Raw genomic sequence first — 21,373 nt, forward strand, 5'->3', positions numbered from 1 at the left:
AAAAAAGTTATGGCTCTGGGAAGGAGGGGAGCGAAAAACGAACACGGAAAAACGGAAAATCCCAAGGTCATGAAGGGGTTAATTAAAAAAATAGAAACGTTCAAAATAAAAAAAAAGAAAATCAAACATACACATATTTGGTATCTCCACGTTCAGAATTCCCTGATCTATCAATATAAAAAAAGATGCAATAACGGGCGATCCAAAGATCGTATCTACACAAAAACAGTATCAATACAAATGCTCGGCATGCAAAAAATAAGCCCTCACCCATCCCCAAATCACAGAAAATGGTCTCATAAAATAGGCCTTTTTTTTTTTGCCAAAGTTTTTTTTTTTTTTTTACCACTTAAATAAAAAAAAAAAACTAGACTAGACATGTATGGTGTCTATGAACTCATACTGACCTGGATAATCATAATAGCAGGTAAGTTTTGGCATTTAATGAGCATGGTAAAAAAAAATAAAACAACTGTGGAATTGCACTTTTTTTTGCAATTTCACCGCACTTGGAATTTTTTTCCCGTTTTCCAGTACATGATATATTTAATGATAATAGCAAAGAAGAAAATAGCGCACTCCTCAGTCCAGACGAAAAAACTTTTTCTTTATTGAACCATGTTCACAGGAACAAACGGGCGGGTGTGAGCGTGGTGGGTAGGAAGGACTACAGCTGTTTCGCGCAAAATGCGCTTCTACAGGTCCCGATAGAAAGCTCTATCGGGACCTGTAGAAGCGCATTTTGCGCGAAACAGCTGTAGTCCTTCCTACCCACCACGCTCACACCCGCCCGTTTGTTCCTGTGAACATGGTTCAATAAAGAAAAAGTTTTTTCGTCTGGACTGAGGAGTGCGCTATTTTCTTCTTTGCTATTATCATCATATGTGAATTTCTTGGAAGCAGCACCCTCACTAGTGCCGACTGTTTTTGGGACAACAGGGTCTCCGCTACTTGGAACTATTCCACGCACGAGGGGTAAGTGCATCTCAGCGGTGCCAATTTTCTGTCTTTTGGCTTCTTGGTTATTTTTGGAACATGATATATTTAAACCAATGGTGTCTTTCAAATGTACAACTTTTCCCACAAAAATCAAGCCCTCACATGGCCATTTTGACTGAAATATAAAAAAGTTATGGCTCTGTGAAGAAGGGGAGCAAAAAACGAAAAAGCAAAAACAAAACTACCTCCGTCGTTAAAGGGTTAAATATAGTAAAATAATGGCAAAACATATTACCTTGATTTGGTCAACCACTGAGTAATAAGCCCAGGTCAAGCAATTGGTTTCCTGTGATATAGGGCCAGATCTTCTAGGAACTTTCCATACGTACGTTTCTATGTTTCCTGTTGGAAAATTTCAGACAGATTATGCACTATAATAGTTACAAACAGTAACTACAGTATATGTGCACTAAGGGTACTTTCACACTAGCGTTTTTTGAAATCCGTCGCAATGCGTCGTTTTGCCGAAAAAACGCATCCTGCAAAAGTGTTTGCAGGATGCGTTTTTTCCCCATAGCCTAATATTAGACGACGCATTGTGATGGATTTACACACATCGCACCCGTCGTGCGACGGGTGCGTCGTGCAGTGGCGGACCGTCGGGACCAAAAAACGTTACATGTAACATTTTTTGCTCCCGACGGTCCGCTTTTTCCGACCGCGCATGCGCGGCCGGAACTCCGCCCCCACTTCCCCGCACCTCACAATGGGGCAGCGGATGCGCTGGAAAAATGCATCCGCTGCCCCTGTTGTGCGGCGGAGACAGCGCTAGCGTCGGGGACCTCGGCCCGACGCACCGCGACGGGCCGAGCCCGACGCTAGTGTGAAAGTAGCCTAAGGAAAGAGTTTGTCCGGGACTAGTTTATTTTTTACTATGGGCTTAAGAACTAACAGCAGATAGTTGTTAACTACCTGCCAGCTCTACCCAGTGCCGACACAGAATAATGACAGACCGCTCCTGCCAGCGATTCTGCTGCTTGATGTCAACAGAGCAGCTCTTACTCTTCTGGGCTGCTCTGTTGATGGGGCAGGTGACTGCAGATGTCATGCTGATTGACAACCAGCTTCATAAGCATTAGGGACTTGGCTGTCAATCAGTATGATATTGGCATTTACAGCCCATTAACAGAACAGAGTGGAAGAGAAGCACCTGCACTGTACAAGTGATATCATCGGAAGCCGCAGAATCGCTGGCAAGAGCGGTCTGTGACTACTCTGAGCTGGAGATGGAGACATTGTTGGCGGGTCGAACAGACAGATAGTTAGCAACTACCCATAGTAAAAAAAAATTAAGAGTCCTGGATAACCCTTTAGGTGTTATCTCTTTAGAGACAAAAGGGGACATTTATTTCTATTTTCTACTTATTTTTTTTTTATAATAATAATAATAATACTTATCATATTTACAACACTTTCTGCCATGAAAAAAATTGCAATTTATGGCATAAATTATGATCTCCCAGAGCTGCTACTGCACAGGCACGGGTGGCGCCATCTTGGAGGAGGATTTTTTTTTTCTACTCCACCGGCGCCTGCACAATAGTAGCTATCAGATCTCTAAACACACCGATAGCTGCTACTGCGCAGGCGTGGCAGGCGCCATTTTCAAATTTATTTCAAATTTATTTTTGTTTTGTTTTACACTTGCTCAATAACATCATGAATATTTATTACCTGGACACTAAACATGCAATTATTCTGCAACACAGGTGACATGGCTGGCACCTGCCGGCACAAGCATTTTTGTTTTTTTTCTTCAGTATGTACAGATGTTCATTATGCAAACTAGGGGGCAGGTCAGTGAGGGATCAGTGACCTGTCAGCAGTCTGCTCGGGGCACGAGCATATCATTAACTCAAATCTGGAAATTAAGATTATTTAAACAACAACCACAAGTCGAATTTCATCACGCCAGGTATTATTTTAATCAGTATAATGGCGTCGACCTGACACCGTGTGTAGGTTACTGTGCACAATCCTGCTGACAAGTTCCCTTTAAGGCTGATTAATTGTTTGCACATTGTGGTGATCCCTCTGTATTTGCTTTCATGAAGACTTCTCTTTATGGTTGACTTAGGGTACCGTCACACATTGAAATTTCCATCGCTACGACGTTACGATTCGTGACGTTCTAGCGATATCGTTACGATATCGCTCTGTCTCACACGCTACTGCGATCAGACACCCTGCTGAGAATCGTACGTCGTAGCAGATCGTTTGGAACTTTCTTTCGTCGCTTGATCACCCGCTGACATCGCTGGATCGTTGTGTGTGACAGCGATCCAGCGATGTCTTCGCTTGTAACCAGGGTAAACATCGGGTAACTAAGCGCAGGGCCGCGCTTAGTAACCCGATGTTTACCCTGTTTACAAGCGTAAACGTAAAAAAACAAACCGTACATACTCACCCGTCGGTGTCCTTCAGGTCCCTTGCCGTCTGCTTCCTGCTCTGAGTGCCGGCCGGAAAGTGACAGCAGAGCGCAGCGGTGCTGCGATCTGCTCTCACTGTACGGCTGCACTCAGAGCAGGAAGCAGACGGCAAGGGACCTGAAGGACACCGACGGGTGAGTATGTACTGTTTGTTTTTTTACGTTTACGCTGGTAACCAGGGTAAACATCGGGTTACTAAGCGCGGCCCTGCGCTTAGTTACCCGATGTTTACCCTGGTTACCCGGGGACTTCGGCATCGCTCCAGCGCCGTGATTGCAACGTGTGACCGCAGTCTACGACGCTGGAGCGATGATTATACGACGCTGAGACGTCACGAATCGTGCCGTCGCAGCGATGAAAATTTCAATGTGTGACGGTACCCTTAGACACTAAAACACCTACTTCCTGGAGACTGTTCTTCTCTTGAGTGTATATTGTGAATGGGGTTTTTCTTCACTATGTAAAAGATTCTGCCATCATCCACCACTGTTGTCTGTTGTGGATATCCATGTTTTTTTGGGTTCCAAAGATCACCAGTGCTCTCTGTTTTAGGCCTCTTTCACGCGTCCGTGTCTCCGGTACGTGTGGTGACAGTTTTCACGTGTATCGGAGACACGTACACACGTAGACCTATTATAATCTATGTGTCTGTGCACAGGTGCGTGTGTTCACCCAGACCGTGTCTCCGTGTGCCAAACACGTAGACATGTCCGTTTTTTACCAGCAGCACGGACCGCAATACGGACGGCACACGTGCACATGGATGACTTTATTTGTGTCATCCGTGTGTTGTCCGTGTGCATTTTTACAAGCATTGTTTCTTTATTATAGGCAGGTGTCCTGAATTTGAGATGTAAATACTATATAAACAATGTTTGGCCTATTCTTTGGTGAGGTGAAGTAGTTGTTTGTGGAGGCACGTGTGTAGGTATTCTCCTTTTTTTTGCATTATATCATGGCACCTCGTGTTGATACTGAGCGCCTAATATCTATTGTGGAACAACACCCAGGACTTTGGGACACTCGTGTGGAGGGATACCACGACCACCTGATTACAGAGCGTGGATGCCTTGCAGTAGCAGAAGCATTGTATCAACGAAGTGGTTGGTCTACATATTCCCCATCCAAGCAAAGGAAGTATGGTGAGTGCACCCATGGATGTTCCTTTGGCATAACAAACTGTACTTACCTAATTCATATTTAAAAGAGTGCTAATAGTGGGTGACTGATGTGTTCCTGATTGTGTAAGTAGTACTGCAAATTTGCATGTCATTTTTAATCCCTTAAGTAACTTTGTCTCTAAACTTCTGAAAGTGCTTGTTGAATGCCAAACATAACCTTCAGGATGTAAAGTGGAATTGTGTTTAAAAATTACGACAATAATCTTGTTAAAATTGTAGATTCACAATGTTTTTACACATTAGTTCAGCATGTTGGTCCTGGCCTGGACAACCATGCTGCTGCAAGCCACCAAAGTATAGTCCCCCCGTTCAGTGTTGGCCATACACAAGTTGTAGTGGAGCCGGCACTTTTTCCCTCTTCACTTGTTTATTTCAGCAGTAGGTGCTTAATTAGAAAACCCCGAGCAAATATCTTCCCCTGACACTGCCCTTACAGGTGTCTGGCAGTCATTGTCAAGGATGTGCATACTTACTTTGCTCTACACACACAAATATGTAACAGAAAGGTTTCTGCTACAAACCCTATCACTGTGTACATTATGGTGCTGGGTACAGTTATAAACTTGATGCATGGCAGGAGGTATCTAAGTGCCAAGACAATCAGTAGTAAACACACCACTTATATGTTGTAATGCCTGTGGGTTTGTACCTTGTCCCTCCGGCGTTACTCTGCATGTTTCTGCTTTAACCCCTTGCCCCTCTCCCCTAACTAGCAGGGATACTGTTGTCTGTTACCTGTATAGATACTGCTAACTTCCCTGCTCCGCTGTGTAGCTGTACATGTGTTGTGATGTCTTTGCTGCATGACCATCCGCATGTGCGGTCCCTGGCTGCCGCTGTGAAAGCTATCCGCGGGTTGCAAGGTCCTCTGCAGCTGGTGCATGACTGTCTACATGTGTTCAGGCTTGCAGCAGCTGCCAGGTGCCCTAAGCCTCAGTTCCTGTGCTGACTGTGCTGTAATGGTTTCTGTTTGTGCTTAGGGTGCGTGCGGCCACACCTTCCCTGCTTTTATTAGGGTTAGTGTGTGCACCCGAGTTGCTTTTCCCAGCCTATTGCTGAGGTGCAGCTCCTATATAAACTGCCTCTTTCCTGTTGGGCATTGCCAGAGCATCGTATTTATGTTTCTGGGTCTTGTCTTGTGTGTGAGGTGTTCTGCTCGTGTTCTGCCTACATTCACTTCAGGGAAAGCCGATACCTGTTCTTCCGCCTGCTCTGGGGGCTGAGTACCCAGATCCGTCTCTGTTGTGTTTTGTTTTTCCCGCCTCCCTGAGGGCTGCATTCTCAGGTCTGAACTCTTGATCCTGTTTCCGTTCCAGTACCTGACCCTGTCTGAACTGTGTCCTCTGTGTTATGTTCCTGAAGTCCTTCTGTGTCTGGAACCCTGTACCCAGTGACTGTGAACTACCTGGGTGTATCTTTTAAAGATGGAGTTCGGTGTTTTTGCTGAGCGTTTACTATGCTGTGCTCAGCTTGCTATGCGGTGCAAACTCCATCGGCCCCTGTCCAACCCGGCAGTGCTTGCACCATCCCACTTGAGATCCTTCCTAGGTCCGAAGCCCGGAGCCTGTCGGCTGTAGCTAGGGACCTGATGACCGCTGCCAGGTGCCTCTAGATGGTGTCCGATGTCCGGAGTTTGGACATCGCTGTCTGGTTCCCGGAGCCCGACCACCACTGCCCAGTTCTGTGCCATCTGTCTCCCAGCCGATGACCTAATCCGCCATGCCGGCATCCCGATGTCATGCCTGTGATCCGATATCCAGCCTGTGTCCTATGTCCCGATGGCCAGCCTGTGTCCTATGTCCCGATGGCCAGCCTGTGTCCGATGGCCAGCCTGTGTCTGATGGCCCGATGGCCAGCCTGTGTCCGATGGCCCGCCTGTGTCCCATGGCCCAATGGCCAGCCTGTGTCCAATGGCCTGATGGCCAGCCTGTGTCCGATGTCCCGATGTGGCCAGCCTGTGTCCGATGGCCTGATGGCCAGCCTGTGTCCTGTTGTTCTGCCTGTGACCCGATGTTCCACCGGTTCTTTGGGGTCCACCCTGTGATGATGTCTATCCTGGGTCAGTGTCTGATGTTCTCCCGCTGAGCCTGTGCTACGCCTGCGGCCTGAGAGAGAGGCCGTCCTAGGAAGCCCGTGTCAGATGACCCTGGAATGCATCAACCCGTGATGACCCCTGCCTTCATCTGTTTCCCTGAGACGAGTAACTTCTCTTGATGTGCGGAATCGGGATCCTGGCATAGTTATGTTATGTTTATGAACTGTGATTTCGTTTGAGTAAACTTTATTTTTCTTCATACCTGAAGTTGTGCAGTGTTATCTAGTTCTGCAAGTCATCATCTTATACACAAGCTCAGCTGCCACAGACCCTGCTCGCTGCCCTTCCCTAGTCTGGGTAGGTTCAGGTTCCCTACTGTGGTCTAGTGGGTCCACATTCCGTTCCCACCTGTGTCGCTCGCCCCATGTCATTGAGGTCTGGCGACATGGAGCCGTTGGCTGGGCCGTGTTTGCGGTCGCAGCCGTTACATATGTATAGTTATGCCATACATGCTGGTTACTTGTGTTACATAGGCTTCATTTTTCATAATATGACTGATTTGACTGTGTCAACAGTGACTTTGTTGAAACGACGCTGGCATTCAGCAAGGGACTAGTAGCGCTGGGAATTTAATCCCCTTCCCTCGACATCTGGGGTGACTAGAAAGCGCTAAAATGTGTATTTTCGGAATTTAGAATTTCTGCGCCCAATCATGGAACTCAACCAGTAAGTGACTATGTTTGTGTTTTTTGTATTTAAACACAGAAAATAGTGGATGCCCAAGTTCGATGCTTGATCCTTAACATTTTTCATTGTTGGCACTCCCACAACAATTTTTTTTTTCAGATAATCTTCAAAACATCAAAACATGTTTATGTGCCACCTTTTGTAACAATGACAATTTCTTTCATCCTAGGGCTGAGGACAACTTGGAAGATTCAGATGAATCACCAACAGCGGCAGCCTCTGCACCTTGTACTTCAGGATCGGAGACAGATCACACAGCTGAGCCCACTCCAACAACACAACCACAACAGCCATCTGACACTGGCGAAGCATCCACTGAGGGTGGAAATGTAAGCAGCCAAACAACAACACAACCACCATCACAGGCAGCAAACGCCCCCACACCCCAGCCATCACAATCATCACCACCTATTCAACCGCGGCACATAGCACCTAGTTGGAAAGGAAGACGGACCAGGCGACATGATGACATCAAGATGTTGGCTGAGGTAATTGATGCTAGAGTCCTGCATATAATGCATATAATGAATACATTGATGCCAGAATCAGATGTTGAGCGCTTTTGCTGCTCACTGTCTCCTTGTCTTGCTAAAGTACCAACACAACATCAAGAACGTGTCCGGGCAGCTGTTTTGACCTTCATTAATGCCAGCCAGGGAGAGCATGAGCCAAACCAGGTGTTTGCACCCATAGAATAGTGGCGAAGTGGCCAACATCAGACCTAGCTGTCAAGTATAGTGTCAACACACCAGGAGCAACAGGTGCATGCACCCTCTTATGGGCCGGAACAAGCAACAACCAGCAAACAATATACACAAATGGCAGCACCCTCATATGTCCAGGAACCGCCCCATGCATCCAGCCAACAGTTCCATCATAGGCCACTCTTGTCTGGGGGTGATTCAGCTTGTACATTGCAACAGCAACAGCAGCACACTCTGCCAGCAAGACAAGAGACACCTGGTCTAAATAGATATGTTCAACTGACCCCTATACCACCAACACAACACATAACTAGCCAAACATATCTCGGTGAGATATCACGGCCACAAAGGCAAATGCAACCTGTTGGGCAGGTTGTACAATACTCTGTCAGCTCTAAGTACCAACAAAAACCACAACACCACCAATCCTTTTATGGTCCCTCTTTGGAAACACAAACTTATCACTCAGCTACCTCTGGATTCCGCCAAATGTAGGTGGAAGCATCCGTCAAAAATCAACAACTCCAGCAACAAATCCCACACTCTCAAATCCCCCCACAGTCCGCCATCCCTGAAGATGCAGCCACAGAAAACACCACACAAGAATCGTCTGGTCAGGATGATTTTCTAAGTTTGTAATAAAAAATAATTATTTCAACATCTGTTTGAAAATGTTTTGCAAGTACCAATGTCATGAAGACAAAATCATCCTCATATGTTGTGTCAACAATAAAACTATTCTGTTAAATTGTTTTTTGCCCTTTATTTACAAATGACTTCAGCACAAAAAATGTTGTCCATGGTGTGTTAGTTTGAACACCATTACAAAATATTTTAAGGCTACCTTGCATCATGTGTTGAAATGTACAATATAAAATGCACATTAAAAAATAATGTGCAAAATAAGGAACACACAAGTTTGCCGAAAATATAGTAAAAAAAATAGCTCTACAACCCAATAAAAAAAGGTGAAAAATATGTTACATAAATGTAAATTTGAAGGAGAAACCAGACTTTATTAACTCCCTAAAATTACGTTATGGGTTGAACACATTGGTATTATGTTTGTGTTTGTTTTTTGAAAAACAAAATCACAGAGCAAAAGTCATTATAATTTTTTTAAATATAAAATGGAAATAGACATATTTAGCAAAAAAAAACAACACAGAAAGCCAAAGCCAAAATTGCCAAGGTCAGTGTATTTATCATGATTTTACATGCTAATTAATAAATTAGTACACCTTTTCAACACTTAGCCCATTAATTACAAACCCTTTAATTCCAGCCTAAAAAAATTGTCTACGGTACGTAATCACACGGATGACAGATGTGACAAACAGACGCACGGATGACACACTGAGTATACACACGGATATCTCCGGTACCGGTTGTTCCCGGAAAAAAACGGACGTGTGAAAGAGACCTTATGCAGAATGTTGATTTGGCCATCCCTAACATTTCTGCTATATATCTGATGGATTTCTTCTTTTTTTAAGACTAATGATGGTCTGTTTCTTTTCTATTAAGAGCTCCTTAACAGGGTTAACAGTCACAGCCTCCATATGCACATGCCACAGCTCTAGACCTTTTACCTGCTTAATTGATGGATTCATTAGTGAATAGCCCATGAAGCTCATTAAAGAGCTTCTATAATAATTGTCCAATTACTTTTGGTCCCTTTAAAAAGAAGCAGATACATATTAAAGACCTGTAATTCCTAAGCCTTTACTCCAATTAAGATGTAAATACCCTCAAATTAAAGATGACAGTCTGCACTTTAACCCCTTAATGACGACATTTTAACATTTAAAGTACTTATTCCTCAGCGCCGCTTTTTAACGATGCTGAGAAATAAGAGTATGGCACCCCCAGCATCGGAAAATCTCTGGGGTCTGTAGCTACCAGGGGTAGCTGAGACCCAGTAGAACATGATCAGGGCTAGTTTTTACAGTCCCCTTTCGTGTGATGACCGTTATTCACCAAATAATAATAATAATAACGGCGATCACATAAAAAAATGTCTGATTTAAAATCTATTTCTTTCTCCCCTGATATGATCTAACATATCAGAGAAGAGAGAGATAGGGTCCCTCAAGTCCATGATAACTCAGCCTCCCTCCTTCTCTTGTCCATTTATAATGACCACAGACAAGATAAAGATCCCCAATTCACATCAGGACTACAAGATACCAGGTACATTCAGCTGTGTCCCTTCTAATGTGGTGTACCTAATTATATATACTAAATGTCCAACTGGGGGTCTGTATGTTGGGAAGACAGGTATGTAAAGAAAATTGGCGCGCACTCAGGATAATGGGGGAGCGAGGTGCCGGTGTAATGGGCTGTGGAAGCCCCTAATACAATAAGAAATATATAGTACACCGCACACTCTAAATGTATATGATGCAAAAGTGACAATTTATTTAAATATCATGAACAACTATGAGTTTTGAAAGCGACCAGAGGCAATTATTGACGTTTCGGCTCTACCAGAGCCTTAATCATACAATCGCTTTATAATGCAAAACAAATTGAGGATAGAGATCCTTTGAGCTTCAAATATACTCTTAAGCGTTTCTCTGCTGTGGGTATATACTAGCTGTAGTGGAATGCCCTGACCTGGGGTCTGTACTTGCTGGTCTGTAAGCGGCGCTCCTGCGCCCTGCTGCTGGTGTGTCTCTATCCTCAATTTCTTTTGCATTATAAAGCGATTGTATTTTTAAGGCTCTGGTAGAGCCGAAATGTCAATAATTGCCTCTGGTCGCTTTCAAAACTCATAGTTGTTCATGATATTTAAATAAATTGTCACTTTTGCATCATATACATTTAGAGTGTGCAGTGTACTATATATTTCTTATTGTTGGGAAGACAGGGCAGAAACTGAGAACAAGGATAAATTCTCACCGCCACACAATAAAAGAAAAAAGAATGGATCTACCTGTGGCCAAACTTTTCTGTATGTCTGATCATTGCACCATGGACCTGAAATTACTTGTATTGAAAGGTACTGTAACTTCAAATCTCAGAGAGACAGGAGAATCTCGGAGTATAAATTTATGACAACCTTTGACACACTTAGTGCAGAAATTAAAGTTTCACATGGATTTATGTATTTTTACATCAATTAAGGAATTTGCACTCAGACCTTATGGGGCGTCATAACAGTACCAGGCCCCAATCAAAGGAGTGAATGTTTTGTTGTCCTCTATCTAGGAACTTTCCAATATTTATGGACACAACTGTTTATCATTCTCCCACAATGACAGGTCTGTGCTGTGTTGTGTATAAATATGTGATTCTTCAGAATTTATTTTAGTCTTTGCCTGATGAAGAGGCCTGAGTAGTCTCTATAGCTTGCAATTTGTTACCATCTTTTCAGTTAGCCATTAAAAGGTATCAACCACTGAGGACTCTCAATTCTAAATATTTTTTTTCCATTTTAGTGATAATTCCCAGCCCTCCCAAGAACTGACCTCAACTATGATCGGCTAAACAAATTGAGACCCCTAATTTCCCTCCTACAAGATTCATTTCTAAATTCATATACTCTAGAGCAAAATGTGATGAGTCCTTGATGAGTTGCAAGGGCCATCTGTCATACTGCTAATTCATCCCCTCCAAGCAAGCCAAATACGGTGTCAAGCTCTACAAAATATGTAAGAGCACATCATGCTACACATCTACTTTCCTAATATTTGAAGGTAGGGATTGCCAAATTAGCCCCCCAAACTGTCTTCAGACAATTGGCATCCTAGGTAAAATTGTCTGGGAGCTAATGACACCCCTTCTCAATCAAGTGTATCATAGATATATAGACAATTATTACTTGAGCACCCACTGTACAAATCCTTCCACGCTGCAAATACAGGGGCCTGTGGAACAGTCAGGAAAAACCACTTGGGGTTTCCGTCACAGTTGGTGTCCAGACGTTTGGAGAAGGGGCGTCATTCTCACTTGCAAGCGAACAAATTCTTCCAATGAAGTGGAATGTCAGGAAGGACGTCTACATGACCACACTGCATGCGGACACCACTGTGATGGTCAGAGACAGGTGCACCACCAGGGACAAATAGAAACCAATTTGCGTCACAGATTATAATAAAATCATGGGTGGCATTCACTTGTTAGACCAAGTGCTTCAGCCATACCTGATGAAGTGGAAGACAAGGGCCTGGTATAAAAAGATAGCAATCTACCTCATCCAGATTGCTACCTACAACAGTTTTGTCCTGTACAAAAAAATCCCAAGAAGCACTCACTTTCCTCTAGTTCCAGGAGAAAATTGTTGAGTGTCTCATATTTGACTCCATAGCAAAGGAGGAAGCCTTCATGTCCAAGGATGTCTGGAGATTTGCAGAGAGCTATTTTCTTTGCCCTGTCCCTGCGGCTCCCACCCAAACGTATCCCTCAAAAAGATGCCAGGTTTGTAGGAAGCATGGCAGCAGGCCTTTGTATCTCCCACTGTTTTGAGACCCACCACACACCTTAGAATTGTTAGGTTTTTTTTTCTTCAAATAATTTATATTTTCTGCTTAGTGGGCACCAGTTGAGTAATTTTTCTGGAATAAGTAATAAAGAGAATATTTACATCAGTAAATCACATTTTACCCCATTTCACAATAAATTCCACTTGATCAATCACATACCAAGCTACTATTCAGACAAATTCTCATCCACATGCCCACGTCTGTACACTCCAGAATGTGGACCCCACAAATGTTCTTGAAAAAAGTCAGGTCATCTTACAATTCCAGGGCTTGATCAATCACATACTAATTTATTATTCAGACAAATTCTCATCCACATGCCCACGTCTGTATACTCTAGAGTCTAGAGTGTGGACACAAGAAATGTTCTTGAAAAAATTCAGGTCATGTGACAATTCCAGGACTTGATAACTCACATAAACATTTTTGACCATTCATCTTAGTTTGACTGTTTTTGCGACTATGCTTTGCTACACAAAATTTTAGTTTCACTTATATTACTCATATATTATTTATATTGGTGATATAGGCATGATAATTTTATTGGAGGATCTCTAATAATGAGGCTGTTTCGTACTTATACACTATGGGCTTTACTGCATGGTTCTTGCCGAACCTCGTGTACCAGACAATACTTTACGGATTCTGTAGGGGTTTTGTGGATATAGCTGTTCCTACCTTAATGGGCGGGAGCCTGCTATAGTGTACAACGTCTATTGGCACATTCATCTCTCATATAGGGATTGATGGAGCTAAATGGACATTGTATGACCAGTCTCTGAAAGTCTACGTCATTCTAGCCCTGCTGGTGTTCTTTCATCTTTGGAACAAACTCTGGTTTACCACATAGTTGGCTGCATTTTCCTGCACATTTTGCCCTTCATTACAGTACAGTTTATTCTTCCTGCTACAATATACGCAATTGCAAAACATCTGTTTAGTTGGAAAGACCAAGTTTTATAATCCGCAAATGTGTTTTTAGGGATATGCCTTTGAGTAATAATTCTTGGTTGGATTTTCTTGTTTGGTACCTCAATGTCTCTGTAAACTTTGAAAGGGTCCTAGAATTCCTTCAATTTTACCCTAAAGACAAAATGGTGTGCCATTTATTATTATAGGCACAGCCGTGTGTCCAGTGCTCACATTGGTGCCATATTGGATGCATTTTTGAAAACTGAAAAACTAGCGCAATCAAATTTGAAGTGTCTTCCTCAGAATGTACAAAAAAGAATCATAAAAGAGACAGTGGAAAAAATGCTCAGTACCTCCCTAGATAAATACATTACAGGGTATAATTTACAAAAAAGACATTTATGGGGGATTTATGTTGCTCTTGAACCACACAGGCTCGACAAATATGACAATCTATTCCAATTACAGCCAAATTTGTGTTCCAAAATTCACATTGTACTCCTTCCATTCCGAGCTCTGCCGTTTGTCCAAACAAAACTTTTTGACTACATGTGGGGCATCACTGCACTCGTAAGAAAGTGGGTAACAAATTGTGGGGTCCACTTTTTTGTGTTATCTCTGGCAAAAGTGAGAAATTTGGGGCCAAAGCAAGATTTTTGTGAAAATAATGATTTTTTTCAATATTACAATATAATGTTATCAAATTCTTTGTAGTCCCACTGGGCTCAAAATGCTAAATAGACCCCTGGATAAAATCCTTGGGGGATGTAGTTTCCAAAATGGGGTCAGTTATAGGGGGTTTCTGCAAATACGACATGGTGCCCATCGTCTCTTTAAGCCAAATTTGTGTTCACAAATTCAAATATTTCTCTTTCTGCTCAGAGCTCTGCTGTTTGTCCAAACAGAACTTTTTCACTACATGTGGGGTATTGCTGCACTAGTAAGACAGTGGGTAAGCCATTTTATGGTCCACTTTTTGGTGTTATCTCTGGAAAAAGTGATAAACTTAGGGCTAGATTTTTGTGAAATAAATGAACTTTTTTAACATGATGACCTAATGATATAAATTTCTGTGTCATACCTGCGGGTTCAAAGTGCTCATTATACTCCTGGATAAAATCCTTGAGGGGTGTAGTTTAAAAAATGGGGTCACTTGTGGTGAGTTTCCACTGCTGAGACACATAAGGGGTTCTAGAATGCTCTCGATTCCAGGCAATGTTGAGTTCAAAAAGTCAAACGATGCTCCTTCCCTTCTGTGTCCTGCTGTGCACCCAAACAATGGTTTTCTCCCACATATGGAATATCAGCATGCTCAGGGGAAATTGCACAACACATTTTTGGGTCCAATTCTTTTTTTACCCTTGTGAAAATTAAAAAATTGGGGACCAAAGTAACATTTTTGTGAAAAAAAGTTAAATGTCAATTTTTTCCATCAACATTGCTTTTCTTCCTGTGAATCACGTGAAGGGTTAATTAACTTCCTGAATGTGGTTTTGAGCACCTTGAGAGTTTCAGATTTTTAAAATGGTGTCACTTTTGGGTATTTTCTGTCATTTAGACCCCTCAAAGTGACTCAAATGTGATGTGGTCCCTAAAAAGAATGGTTTTGTAAATATTGTAGTAAAAATGAGAAATCAGTGGTCTACTTTTAACTCTTATCACTTCCTAACAAAAAAAAAATGTTGTTTAAAAAATTGTGCTGATGTAAAGTAGACATGTGGGAAATGTTATTTATTAACTACTTTGTATGACACAAATCTGATTTAAGGACATAAGAATTCAAAGTTTGAAAATTGCAAAATTGTCAACATTTTTGCCAAATTTCCATTTTTTCACAAATAAACACAAGTCATATCAAATAAATTTTACCACTAAGATGAAGTACAGTATGGCACAAAAAAAAATTTCAGAATCAGTGGGATCCGTTGAAACGTTTGAGTTATTACCACATAAATTGAGAGTGGTCAGAAATGTAAAATTTGCCTTGGTCATTGAGGTCAAAATTGACTTGGTCACTAAGGGGTTGATTATATAACCATATCTTGAGTATGTTTTGGTAAACAGCTAAAATGCCAAATCTTGTGTGACTGTCCAAACACATCTGGACCTTCCTGTGTATATACATATAAATCTAATATATAAAACAGAACATGAGGCAGCATAAGCAAAGACAAAATGTAGTTGGTAGGTGCCAGCCTGCCAGTTATAGCTCAATATCCTAATAATATGAAGGAAAAAAAGCAGAACGCACACTGTAGGAATATCAAAAATGTGAACAAACTTTTAGTTTACCATATGTGCAAAAAGCAACGGTTCGGCTTGACAAAGTCTCTTTGGAGCCGAAACGTTGCTTTTTTGCACACATGGAAAATTTACATATATATTACACATCCACATTGTGACAAGTAATCTTACCAGGTTCTGTCGCATTTACTTCATTGTTTTCCAGCTTTACACCATGTGCATATATTGAATATGGTCTACTTGCCTTGTTTTTGAATATAATTTTAATGCTATCACCAATATATGCTTCTATTAATGGACCTGTTAAATAAAAGATTGATATGTAGATTTTGTTGGTATTTGACTACAAGTTTTATTAGTATGGTAGAATAAATAGTGATGAGCGAATATACTCGGTACTCGAGATTTCCCAAGCATGTTCGGGTGTCCTCCAAGTATTTGTAGGTACTCGGAGATTTAGTTTTCAGCGCTGCAGCTGAATGATTTACATCTGTTTGCCAGCATAAGTAGATGTGGGGGTTGCCTGGTTGCTAGGGAATCCCCACATGTAATCAAGCTGTCTAACAGCTGTAAATCATTCAGCTGCAGCGCTGAAAACTAAATCTCTGAGTATCTACAAATACTCGGAGGACACCCGAACATGCTTGGGAAATCTCGAGTACCGAGTATATTCGCTCATCACTAATAATAAACTATAGAATAGTGGTTATTTGTTGCCTTCATTTTAGGCCAGATTCACACAACTATGTGTGTTGTGGTCTTAGCTTTTTGAGTTCAGGTCAGGAGAACCACATCTGATCAATGCATCACAGACCGTGACACATGGATGTGTGAATGAAGCCTTACACTTAAAAAAAAACATTGTGATGACCACATCTATATATTAAACATATGATTCCCAGATCTTTCCAGTGTCTTCCACACTTCTTTATACTCCTATCACTTCTTTATCTGGAATTGTCCTACTATAAGATGATCATAGAGTGTTCTGCTGCTGAGACCTTCAGCAATGAGTTGTAATCTGTGGGAGAACATGGAAAAAGTGTCCAGTTTTCTTGCAAGACCACCATAAGGAAAAACAAGTGTTACACAGATTCCATTGAAATCAAGGGTCAGATTGTCCAACACAAAGACATATTAGGTCCTCCAGGGCTCTGCTTTGCAGCTGCTAGATGAGGGTCCTGCTCCTTGTCTCCTAACTCAGAATTACTTAATATTTGACTTGATATCATAGGGACTCACAGATTGTTCCTGTCCTATAGATACAGTACCACCAATCTGTGGCAATTGATTAATTTGTATTGATTTATTATTGGACAAAAGTAGCTTGAAGAACGTGCTACGCCATATAATCAGGTGTGTTTCTGTTGTTCACCAGGGTTTATTATTACCAGTATTGGTTTGCTGGATCATATTGTCGCCATATTTCAGCTATACTTTATTACAGTATAACGTGTAGCGATTCTCACTCTAATAATGAGGCAAAAAAGACCTACAGTACTTTAAAGCCAAACACATATTACTTACCTAGGATAGCAAAATGCTCTTGATCTCCAGTTCTTTCCTTTTGTACCGTAAAGGTATTGTCCGTGTATTCCCGGTATACAGCTTTTTTGTACTTGGAACCAATCGAAGTTCTGGATTTATTTAAAAATACATCCCCTGGGCTTTAGGGAAACCAAGAGATTAGGTGATACATACTGGTCATTAGGATTGGCAAAAACACCCAACAAATCAAAGTGAAATGTAGCCGAGAAAGTGAAGGGACACCAACAATGATCCCATAGTCATTATTCATCATTTATTACGAGATATGAGCCACCCAAACCTTTAATTTCTCACACATGTTGAAACACCGTAAGATTTGCATAACTAAAAGCTCCAGAGTATCAGCCTAATTTGTGCCATTTGGCCTCATTTTGTGTACAAGCTTACACCACCTCTATTATGGGTTTTAGGGCTCCTTCAGACATACGCGATATTCAGTCTGATCTTGGACCACAATGCAGAGACTAGTCTCGTGTCTCCCATCTATGAGCGTGACAGCCTCATAGAAATATATGAAGCTATCACGCTCAAGGTCGGGAGACACACGGCCAGTTCATGCATTGCGGTCCGAAATCTGACCACTGATCATGAACGTCTGAAGGAGCACTTAGACAGAGTGCAGGAAGAGGGCAGTGACTAAAATTCAACAATATTGCCTTAAACTAGGCCAACCAATAGATGGTGTAAAGTTAGACATGAAAAACTTGCCAAGTTTATCACCTGGCATGAGCTACTATGATAAATCTGTCACAGGTTTATGATGTCTGTACATTACACAGGTTTAGTAAATGTGACCCATTATATTTATACTAAGCTACTACTGCTGTAAGAAATAAATGTTACATATCGTAAGCTATTCAATTTTTGTTTTATATTTTCTAGAAACATTTTCAGCAATTTTCAATTTTTGCTTGAAATCACTCTAAATGTTCAAGATTTCTGCTTGCAGTCACTATGGGACTTGATTGTGGACTGTTCGGGACAAGCATTTATCCCGATGATGTGATGATTACACAGATATATGGCTACGGTTTTGATGACTGTGCTGATATTGTAATGAGCAGTACAGCTTACATGGAAATGGCAACAAGCAGAGGTACGGACAGCCATAAGGAAGAGATACAGAAAATATATTAGGAATACATTGATAACTAGATTTAACCATTTGAGGGTGTGTCCCTACACAGTCTGACCTTGTCCAATCAATGAGTGATGACAATGTCAGATTATGTAGTGACACACCCCTTTGTCTAGGAGACTGGTAACACCCAGTTGTCTATTTATTTATTAACATTTATATAATAGAGGACACAATGTAGAGTTTCTGAGAAAAGATGATCCAGAATTGTTAGTTGATGGGCAATACTAGCATTAACTAACACTGACATTAGAACTGTGAGGGTCTTTTTAACCCCTTGACGTAACTGTACATCAGTGCTGGGTCTATAGTTGTGGTGTGGACTCAAGAGCTGAACGCACTCCTCATGCGGCAGATACTGGCGTGTGTTACATAGCTGGCATCATCTGTCTAACAGCAGTGAGCTGAGCTAGCTCCGATCATTGCTGTTTAGCTATATACATGCTATAAGTCACTAAAAAATTGTTAAAAAAGTGAACAAAACATTTGAATGTACCCAAAATTGTATATATAGATAAAAAAGGCAGCTTACCACGCAAAAGTTAAGCAATCATACAGCTCTTTGGAAGATATATAGAAAAGTTACTATTTTTATAAAGTTTAGAATTTTTTATTTAACCACTAAAATAATTAAAAGAAAACTTCTAAAGTTGGGTACCATGGTATTCATACTAATGTGAATAATCTTATTGCCAGGTCATTTTTACCATACGATGAATGTCTAAAAAACAATAGTAGAATTGCATTTTTTTTGCCATTGCATCCAACTTGGAATTATTTTCCCATTTTTCTGCACTTTACATGCTAAAGTGCCTTGTGTCATTCAAAATTACATCTTGTGCCATAAAAAACAAGCCATCATATGGCTATATCAATACATCGATAGAAAAGTAAAAACAATTATAGCTCTTGGAAGAAATGGAAAAAAAAAACAAAATTGCAAAAAATGAAAAATTGCCTGTGAGTAAAGGGGTTAATGTTAAAGTAGTACCCTTTCAAGAATACCATGGCTTTGGGTGTTACTCAGCTCACAGTCAAATGTTTAACTTTTTTTTTTTCATAAACTAATTTTTTTTCTAGAAATATAGATGAATTACGGATGCATATAGTGTTGAAAGCAATGATGGATCAAGGAGCCTTCAGCTCTGTGTCCCATCATTCTCGTTGTGTGTCTGAGAAACTGACGTCACTACATCGCATCCACTGTGAGAAGCTTCAGACCACATGATTCAGACACTGAAACGGCAGAGGAGAGGTAAGTAGTTTTCCTTTTTTTTGTTTCACACCAGTGACTTCTTGCATGGGGACATACTGTGAATGGTTATATTCTGAGCATATGGATATATTGCGGGGTCATCATACTTTATGGAGGGTACAGTGTGATTATCTTACTGTGCACGTGGAAGGTAATGTGGAGGAATTTACTATCATGCTGTGTTTGGGGGCATTTTTGTAGGTATCATACATAATTGGTGTCATTAAAGGGGCATCATAGTGTATTGGATCACTATGGGACTTCAATGGAATCAAAAATAGTTTGCAATTGTCACAGAGTTGGAAGTTCTGCCTTTTTGTGACCACACCTATTCACCATGACTCCAGGGAACACTTTTTTCTCTGGGGAAAGGAGGGCCCTATTTGGACTTTTGCTATGGGGCCTCATGATTTCGGTTTGTGTCTTTGGTTGAAACATACCTATGTGCATGGTCCTATAGACTGCGTGACAGAGGAATCAAAGTTATAATTAACTTTCCCAAACTCTCCCCTCTACTCATGAGTGATGGTTGTAGCAGTCTCCTAATTAGATGTTACAGGCATCTCTGGATGATACAGTTAGCAGAGAAGAGGGGTTGAGAGTAGTGATGAGCAGATTTGTTCGGAGATTGATCGCCAAACATAAATTCGGCGAATATGGCACATTCGGATTCGTGATTGAAAAAATAGCAAAGTTTTATAAAATCGGAAAAAATAAATCGGTAAATAAGTCAGTAAAATGCGCGGGAAAATATTTGTGTTGCCGCAAAAGTATTTTCAGCACTTTAGCAACTTTGTGTGCAGATTGCGGTTAGCCAATGAGGGTGCGGGAAACATCCAAAATGTCCTGACATAACGGCTTGTGTCATTGACTGCTGAAATCACATGTCCCTCTCCATATAAAAAGCGGACATCATGTTTTAGCGCCATTTTGACACTGTAACAGCGGAAAGAGGCTGCTCCTGACGCTGACACTGTTAGCAGTAAGATTTTAGCTAGTTAGCTAGGCGGTTGTATATCAGTGTAGCTAGCTAGTGTCCAGTGTGGCTGTTAAATTTACCTTCCAGCATTTTTTTTTTGCCATTACTGAGGTCCACAGACAAAGCCAGCAGGGCTCATGTCCTACAAGTGCATTGCTTTTATCCTGCTCCATGCGTGAGTATAATGCCGTAAATCTTTTTTTTTCCCTAGCTAAATGTGAAACAGCCTGCTGTATCCCACCTTAACAGTTAGTGCTGTGGTGATATCAAACTGACTGCAGAACTAACGCACATTAAAAAATATATACAGGTCCTTCTCAAAAAATTAGCATATAGTGTTAAATTTCATTATTTACCATAATGTAATGATTACAATTAAACTTTCATATATTATAGATTCATTATCCACCAACTGAAATTTGTCAGGTCTTTTATTGTTTTAATACTGATGATTTTGGCCTACAACTCCTGATAACCCAAAAAACCTGTCTCAATAAATTAGCATATCAAGAAAAGGTTCTCTAAACGACCTATTACCCTAATCTTCTGAATCAACTAATTAACTCTAAACACATGCAAAAGATACCTGAGGCTTTTAAAAACTCCCTGCCTGGTTCATTACTCAAAACCCCCATCATGGGTAAGACTAGCGACCTGACAGATGTCAAGAAGGCCATCATTGACACCCTCAAGCAAGAGGGTAAGACCCAGAAAG

The 21,373-nt window shown here is 41.3% G+C and overlaps 1 protein-coding gene across 1 annotated transcript in view; it reads right to left on the minus strand.

Moving 5' to 3' along the window:
- LOC143808311 (ceruloplasmin-like) overlaps positions 1-21,373 on the minus strand; it is a 168,944-nt gene that overhangs the window by 36,419 nt on the left and 111,152 nt on the right. Inside the window, exons 13-15 of the mRNA XM_077290829.1 lie at positions 17,266-17,405; positions 15,910-16,038; positions 1,235-1,341 (exon numbers count right to left, since the gene is read on the minus strand). Coding sequence (XP_077146944.1) covers positions 1,235-1,341; positions 15,910-16,038; positions 17,266-17,405 — 376 coding nt within the window. The remainder of the gene's footprint in view (positions 1-1,234; positions 1,342-15,909; positions 16,039-17,265; positions 17,406-21,373) is intronic.

This window comes from Ranitomeya variabilis, chromosome 2, assembly GCF_051348905.1.
Source record: "Ranitomeya variabilis isolate aRanVar5 chromosome 2, aRanVar5.hap1, whole genome shotgun sequence".
Taxonomy (NCBI): Eukaryota; Metazoa; Chordata; class Amphibia; order Anura; family Dendrobatidae; genus Ranitomeya; species Ranitomeya variabilis.